The sequence below is a fragment of the Echinops telfairi genome, unplaced genomic scaffold (assembly GCF_000313985.2).
Source record: "Echinops telfairi isolate 266 unplaced genomic scaffold, ASM31398v2 ScPeMD7_7420;HRSCAF=8458, whole genome shotgun sequence".
Taxonomy (NCBI): domain Eukaryota; kingdom Metazoa; phylum Chordata; class Mammalia; order Afrosoricida; family Tenrecidae; genus Echinops; species Echinops telfairi.
The window spans coordinates 53,232,604-53,239,948 of NW_022111320.1; the positions used below are offsets into that span (position 1 = coordinate 53,232,604).

Below are 7,345 nucleotides of genomic sequence, written 5' to 3' on the forward strand. Positions count from 1 at the left end.
ACCAACCGCCCTTTCTTTTGGACAGGTGGTGTGTGGGTGCATGTGTGCGTGTGTATACGTGAGTGTATGTGTATGTTTGTATGTGTGTGGGTGAGTGCACGTGCATATGGGGTGTTAGGGTGTGTATATGTATATGGGTGTATGTGTGGGTGTGCTTGTGGGTATATTGCATATGTGGGTGTGTATGTGAGGTGTTAGGGTATGTGTATATGCATGTGTGTGTATGTGGGTGTATAGGTGCATGTGTGGGTGTGTTTGGGTATAGTTGTGTATGTATGTGTGTATATGGTGTGGGGTGTGTTTGGGTGTGTGTGGGGGGATATATTGCGTGTGTGGGTGTGTATGTTTATGGGTGTATATGCGCATGTGGGGTGTTAGGGTGTGTGTATATGAATGTGTGGGTGTATATGTGCATGTGTAGGTGTGTTTATGCGTGGGGGTGGGTGCATCAGGTGATGCACAAGGCAGTTTACATGCTTTACTGTAATGGAGTTTGTAATTAGCTGCCGACCGGCCGGCAGTGATATAACATGTGTGTGCTGTGTGTCCGTGCCACTGGGCGCCATGTGGTTTTCAATGACTAGATTCTCAGAAGCAGAGATGGTTGGCAGACCTTCGGAGGCACTCCTGGGTAGATCCGCAGGTCCACCTCGTGGCTCGCAGCCAAGCACGTTTAACTCCAGTTGATGCTTGAACCCGCATCACGGACGATATTTGAAGATGTAGGGGCTGGGGCTGGGAAGTGGCCACAGCAGGTTTGGAGGGGTGGTCACCTTGATTCCGAAGCCCCTCTCTCTTACGGTTGCACCACATGACCCCCCTGTTAGGACAGCTGCTGCCCCATCACTGCTGACTCCCGTCGGCAGCTTCTTACCTTGACTCCAGTCTTGGCGGCAGAAACCACACGTAACCGTCAAAACGGGGAAGGAAGTTGCATCCAGGATGCATGTAGTCAGGGAACCTGGGAAGAAGTACGGCAGGGAACCGATACTGCAGGCCTGGGCCTGCTCTGCCCCCACGGGAAGAGGCTGGGCTGGCCCTGAATCACCTGGAGGCAGGAGATACACAGGAGGCTTGACAAGGTGCGGTGGATTCACCTGGGTCAGTACACACAGGTTGACGGACGCTCCGGAGCCTGGGACTTTCTTGGCTGGGCTCTGGGGCAGAGGCCAGGGGTCAGGGACACCCTGGCTGCGGCGCCCTGCAGCTAGCTCGCACGGCGGCGGGGTCGGAGGGGCCTCGCAGCTGCATGGCTCCCGGTGCCACCGGTGGGTTGGTTCCCTTTCAGGTTTACATCATCCAGGTCACTGACGGCAGCCACCAGTGGACCGTCAAGCACCGCTACAGCAACTTCCATGACCTGCACGAGAAGGTGACTCCCGGGAGGGCTGGCGCCGGTGTCTGGGGTGTCCGCTGTCCGCGGCTTGGGGGCTCTAGGCCCAGTCAGCACGCAGCACTCACGAATTTTATGCCCGAGCAGGCTCACGTCTTTTACAGCCCAGGTTATGAACGCAGGTGTCCAAGAGCTTGTGGGTCCATGTTCAGCCCAGCTCCAGCCCGGGGGATGGGGGTGGGGGGGTGTCCGTTCCCTTCCCCTCGGGTGGCCTCTCCGGGGCAGTCTCTGGGAAGGGAGGATCTGAGTAGACCCCGGCTCGCTGCCCTCCAGCAGCAGTGGTGGTCTCGTTCCTCTGCCCTGGTTTTGGGGAGAGCGGCCTTATTCCGGGTCCTCCTCAGCTTAGCGGTTTTAAAAACCCACCACTGCCCTGCTTGTTTCCCACTACTGGCTTGGAAGGTGGCGATTTCGGGGATCCAGAGCTGTCGCTTCCCTGAATGTCCCCCAAATCTTTAGCCGTCGTGTCTCAGCTGGAACTCTGATAGACTTTGTTCTGACCCTGATAGACTGAAGAAGCCAAGTCCCAGATGCGTGGCTCGGCCGCTGCTGCTGGGGCTGCAGGAACCATGGCCTGCTGGCCGGAGCTGAACCTCTGCCTGTTTCTTGCAGCTTGTGGCTGAGAGGAAGCTTGATAAGAATCTGCTTCCACCCAAAAAGATCATCGGGAAGAACTCGAAGAGCTTGGTGGAGCGGCGGGAGAAGGACCTGGAGAGCTACCTGCAGACGCTGCTGGCCACGTTCCCCGGCGTGGCCCCCAGGGTGCTGGCCCACTTCCTGCACTTCCACTTCTACGTAAGTGCCTGCTGGAGCTTTTGTCTCTGCAGAGCCAGCCCCTCCGGAGCAGACGACCCCCCACAGGGTTGGCCTGGGTGCTGAGGGGAGATGGGGTTGGAGGAGGGAGGACCCTCCCCTCGCCTCTCCCTGGCCGGAAGACAGGCGTGTTCGTGGGCAGCCTGACTGGAGCCCTGGTGGCTTCGTAGTTACAGTGTGGGACTCGGGAGAAGGACGGGCTCTCTACCCCCGACGAGCTACAGTGTCAGGCGCCCACAGGGCCAGCTCTACCCTGCCCCGTAGGGTCGCTGAGAGTCAGCGTCTGCCTGACGGCAGGGAGTGGCAGGACACACGGCACCTTGTCCAGCGGACATGGTCTGCGTTTCTGGGCTGGATTCCGGTAGGTGAGCGAGAGCCAACCCCAGACCGACCAGAATATTACTGCTGCCGTCTTGGGGCGGGCGGTCAGGCTCCTCACGGCCCAGGGGCCGAGCTAGACCCCGTCCTTCCTCCGAGGGGGTGCCTCACGGGACAGCTCCGCACCCCGTCCGGGGGAGAAACAGTGGCCATGGGCAGTCAGCGGCCGGGTGAGGTGTCATGAAGCCCCCAGGTCCTTTGCCATGTGAAACCAAGTACAGTTCACCGGGAGAGCTCCAGGCGGCCTGCCATAATCTGGCCTGAGGCAATCCTGATGTCCGATGGGGACATTTGAAGAAGACGGGGGGGGGGGGGGCTGCCCAGAATATGGCATGCAGCACAGTCCTGTTTGCCTGAAAACCGAGTCCACGGATATGCTTGTCCACGACCTGCTAGGCCACAGTTGTCCGACCCAGTTGCAACTCGGTGTGGCCTGTCAGGACGGCACAAAGAACTGCCTTGGCGTTCCCTGGCTGTCCTGCAGGGGGCTCACTGCCGCTCTTTCTCCCGGGCGCCTGGCTGGTTGGAACCGAGTTTGACTCTCGGTGACCCCGTAACAGGAGCAGGGCTTCCCTCTGGGGTCCCGAGACTGGAGCCTGCTGGGAGGGAGCCAGCAGCCATGCCTTCCCCTGGAGGAGAAGCTACAGGTCAAACTGTTGACCTGTGGTTCACAGCAGCCTGGGGGGTGGCTCACGACCCCGCCTCCCTACCCACAGCTGCCGTGGGGATCCCGAACCTGTCACTCTGTACAGAAGCCAAGCTATGGCCTCGGCCTTAGCCGTGGAGGGTTTGAACCAGTGACCTTGCAGTGAGCTGCTCTCCCAGCACTCCCTGAGTTACTGGGAGTTAGTTTGCCTTACTGCGAAGAAGCTCGGGGGGAACCCCCACCCCCAGGCTCACCTTTTAGGGAAAGATATGTTCATTAGGGTTCAGCTTGTATCTGAAGCACAGCTGTCTGCAGCGTTTCTCAGACCAAGGCGGCCAAACCTCTCGGAGTGGGAGCTGATAAAAACCACGCTCGCTGCCCTTCGTCCGCCCGACGCATAACGAGCCGCCACTCAGTGCCACCACGGTTCTGTGGAGCCTGGGGATTGGATGGTGGCAGTGCTCTGGGCTGGTGCACCTGGAAGGACCATGTGGGGAAAGCATGTTAGTTACGGATGGGATGTGTCTCCACCTGGAGCGTTAGCACACACCAGCCAGGTCTGTGGCCACGTGAACGACAAGGTCGTCTCTGCATTTCTCACTCATGTCTTTTAGGCGTCTGTTACAGGTTGGCAGTTTGCAGAATGCTGCCTTTTAAAAAGCTTTGGTTAGGAAATTGAAGATGAAACTTGATCCGTGCCCCTTTGAAAGTATCATTCATTGCCTAAAGCTGGTCCGTGAGGAGAGCTGGTCTCCCCGAAGGCTGCGTGTGGAAAGGCAGGCCCTGCTGGGGTGCCTGCCAGGGGCCTGGGGCTGGCCCGAGTGGTGGGGACTCTGGCTTGGGACACGGTTCTACTGCGTGGAGGGAGGCCTCTAAAGCCTGGTGGGCGGAAGGACGTCCAGTAGCTGAGCCAGGTGTCTGCCAGCCTCAGCCCTATTGACCGCTCAGGCTGGGTCCACCTGTGCTGTGAGGAGGTGGTGGGGGTCTGTCCTGAACACGGTAGGACGTTTAGCACCATCCTTTAGCACCCCCCTCCCCACAATTGTGACTGCCCTGAGGGCCTCCGGGTATCGTCTGAGGGCCCCCTGGCTGGGGTCTTCAGGTGGAGCGAGGTCAGCAGGGCCCAGCAGATGTGTCGGCCTCTCCACAGCCGGAGCCCTCTGTCCTGTGCGGGTCTCCCTGAAGTGGCTCCAGGTGGCCGCTGACCTCGCGGACCTACAGGGCGCCGTGCATGCAGTGTGCGGTTCCCCTCCAGTGCTTCATTTCTGCTGAGCTGTCATTCACGGGCCCTGACACCTCCCTGTATGAAGTGCGTGGTTGAGGGTTTTGTTCTTCCCTTGCTGGTCACAGAGCTCTGAAGGCAGCCCCGTCGTCACCTGCATCCGAGAACATTTCTCATCGTCCCTTCCCAGCCCTCTCCGGCCACCACTGACCTGTGTCTTTTGTTTTTATTTTCTGCCAAGAGGCACTACCTGTTCCATGCTTTTCCCTACCTGTCAGGTCAGATCACGTGTGACCTGTGACCACCACCTTTCCCTGCACGGTGTCTGCAGACCCGTCCTCTGTCTGACAGCAGCCATGTGCATCTGGTCACCAGCTGACGGACGGCAGGTCACGTCTCCCCTTTAGCTCTTACCAGCCCTGCTGCTGGGACCCTTGGCGGTCCGGAGTTTTGTTTCTGGGGGCTCTCCCTAGCAGTGAGGTTGCAAGGCCACCTGGTGACATGGCGCCTGGCCTTGCATGGAGCCGTGTGGCACGTCCCACCAACTGTGCGAGGACCCCCCCCCCCATGTCCTTGCCAACACCTTTGGTTGTCCGTCTGTCTGAACTGCAGTAATACGGGAGGGAAGCAGTGCGGTGCTTGTGACCTGCATTCCCTGTGAACAAGGGAGCCTGCATTGGGCTGCCAGCCGCCAGGCCTGCAGTGGGACCCCAGCAGCTCCCGCAGGGAAGACTGCGCTTTCTGCTTCCTGCGTCCAGCAGGGGCAGTTCGGCCACCCTGTCCTTCGGGGGCCCTGTGGGTCCCGCAGCGGCTCGATGGCCTGCAGGCCATGGTGGACATTGTCTCATGCTTCTTAGTCTTGTACATGTTTTGGAGAAACGCCTGTTTGAGTCTTTTAGTTGTTTTTCATGAGTTTTGATGATTTGTTTGTTATCTTTCTAATCTGGGTTTTTACCGTTTATCAGGTAAGGTGATTTGCAGATGCCCCTCCCTTCCTGTGTGTTGTCCTTTCACACTTTACTAGCGTCATCTTTACTGCTCCGAGATTTTAGGGAAATGTTGGTGATGTTCCGTTTAACTCTTTTCTTTGGTTCCTTGTGCCTCTGAAGGTGCCCAGGCTGAGAAATCAGGGTCTGAGCCAAGGCCACAGAGATTTGCCTCTGGCTTTCCTTCCCTATGTCTGGTCTTAGACCCTTTTGAGGAAATGCTGTGTGTGGCGCGAGGTCCAGGTCCCTCTCCTTTCACGACCTGGCAGGGAAGCTGACACTGCTTCTCAGCCTGGGACCCGGTGCCTGCTGCCGCTGGGGGACACACTCCCACACAGGTGCCACGCAGGGCGGTCCTCTCCTGCACCCACAGGAGAGCCCCATCCAGAAACCCAGGGTGCATTCTTAGAGCACCCCATGCCCCCGGGCCTTGTCATTTACGCTCTGTGCCCCGTGGTTCCCTCTCCGGGAGCTAGAGGGCGCCCCTGTGCCAACGCGGGAGAGCAGTGGTGAGCGCGGCTCCCCAGGCCCTGCCTGCACTGTGCTGCCCGCCCAGGGAAAGCACTGGGCCCTCAGAGTTCCCGTTGGTCTGTCTTCTGCCTGCAGAGCCAGACGGGCAGAGCAGGGAAGCGCTCTGAAGTGTGCGTCAGGAATGTGCGCGTCCCATCCTTGCTCTCCGACTTACAGTCTTGAGGTTCTCCTTCAGGACTAGGTTCGAATCCCTCAGCGGGGAGTTCTTGCTTGAAGCTGAGCCCCATGGCACCGGCTCCCGCTACAGCGCCACCTCAGGTCTCCAGCACCCAGCCCGCACCTGTAGGGCTGGAGCCCACCCAGCGGCAGGTCGTGAGTCCTTTTGGAAAAGCACTGCCCGGGCTGGTGCCAAGTGGTTTTCAGTTGGGCGCTCGCCTCTGTGCTGCAGGCTGGGCACCGCCGTCTCGGGCTTAGGCTTGCCCCGAGCTCCGTCCGTGTGGAAGTTGGGAGGCAGCCTAACTGATTCGTGGCAAGTTGGCGTAGCCAGGCCCATGGCTGAGCACGGTTGACTGTAGTACACTTTGGGGAGAGGGTTGTAGCCTTCAAATCCAACTAGTAAGACTCGAGGTGGGGATGTTAAACTGTGTGCTTGCGCGCACGCACTGAGACTCCCGCGGCCTCCCTCCTGCTTTTCTGCGGAATTTCAGCCCCCTCCGCGTGAGGAGCCCTGGTGGGCTGGCTCTCAGCGAGGCAGCCAGCTGCCCCTGGAGAAAGGCAAGCTTCTTCCTGCTCTGGTGGGTTCTCAGCCTGGGGAGCCCACGGGGGCAGTCCTCAGCTTCTCACGGGGTCGCTGCGCGTCAGGGTGGACCTGTGGTGGTGAGTGGGGCTGTTCTGGTTTAACATTGGGTGGGTGGGTGGGGGTGTCTCTTAGGAGCACAGGTGAGGGTGGGAGGCTTGGGGACGGGGCTCTGCACACCTTTGCTCAGCCCGGATCAGCAGAGCCCGCCCTCTGCGGAGCGATGCAGCTCTCTGGAGCGGCTGGCTGAAGCCCTTCTCCGTTCCCTCACGGGCTGAGTGTCTCGGGCCGGGAAGAGAGGGACCCCCGTGCCCCCCACCGCCTTCGTGCCCATGAGCTCGGGAAGACAGGCCGCCCAGTTTGCTCCTTGGATCCCTGCAGTGGGAACGTGCCTCCTGCCCAGCCAGCCCTTGGTGCCCCCACCTGGGCTCTTTCTCGGGATCCCGGGCCAGCAGGGCTGGTCTCTAAGCTGGCACCAGCTGCTCAGGGAGGGCCATGTGGAAGGCAGGGCTTGCAGCCGCCCCCAGAGAATCGGGGTCACTCCAGGCTTCTCAGCTGCCAAGGGAGATGTTGGTGCGTTTCAGCGGTCACCAGTGGGAACCCTTCCTGGTCCCTCTGGCCACGCCTCTGCCTGGGCCCCCCC

General features: G+C 59.9%; 1 protein-coding gene across 1 annotated transcript in view; it reads left to right on the plus strand.

Moving 5' to 3' along the window:
• Window positions 1-785: 785 nt before the first annotated feature.
• NISCH (nischarin) overlaps window positions 786-7,345 on the plus strand; it is a 25,043-nt gene continuing 18,483 nt past the window's right edge. Inside the window, exons 1-3 of the mRNA XM_045297416.1 lie at window positions 786-1,101; window positions 1,289-1,372; window positions 2,003-2,185. Coding sequence (XP_045153351.1) covers window positions 943-1,101; window positions 1,289-1,372; window positions 2,003-2,185 — 426 coding nt within the window. The 5' untranslated portion in view covers window positions 786-942. The remainder of the gene's footprint in view (window positions 1,102-1,288; window positions 1,373-2,002; window positions 2,186-7,345) is intronic.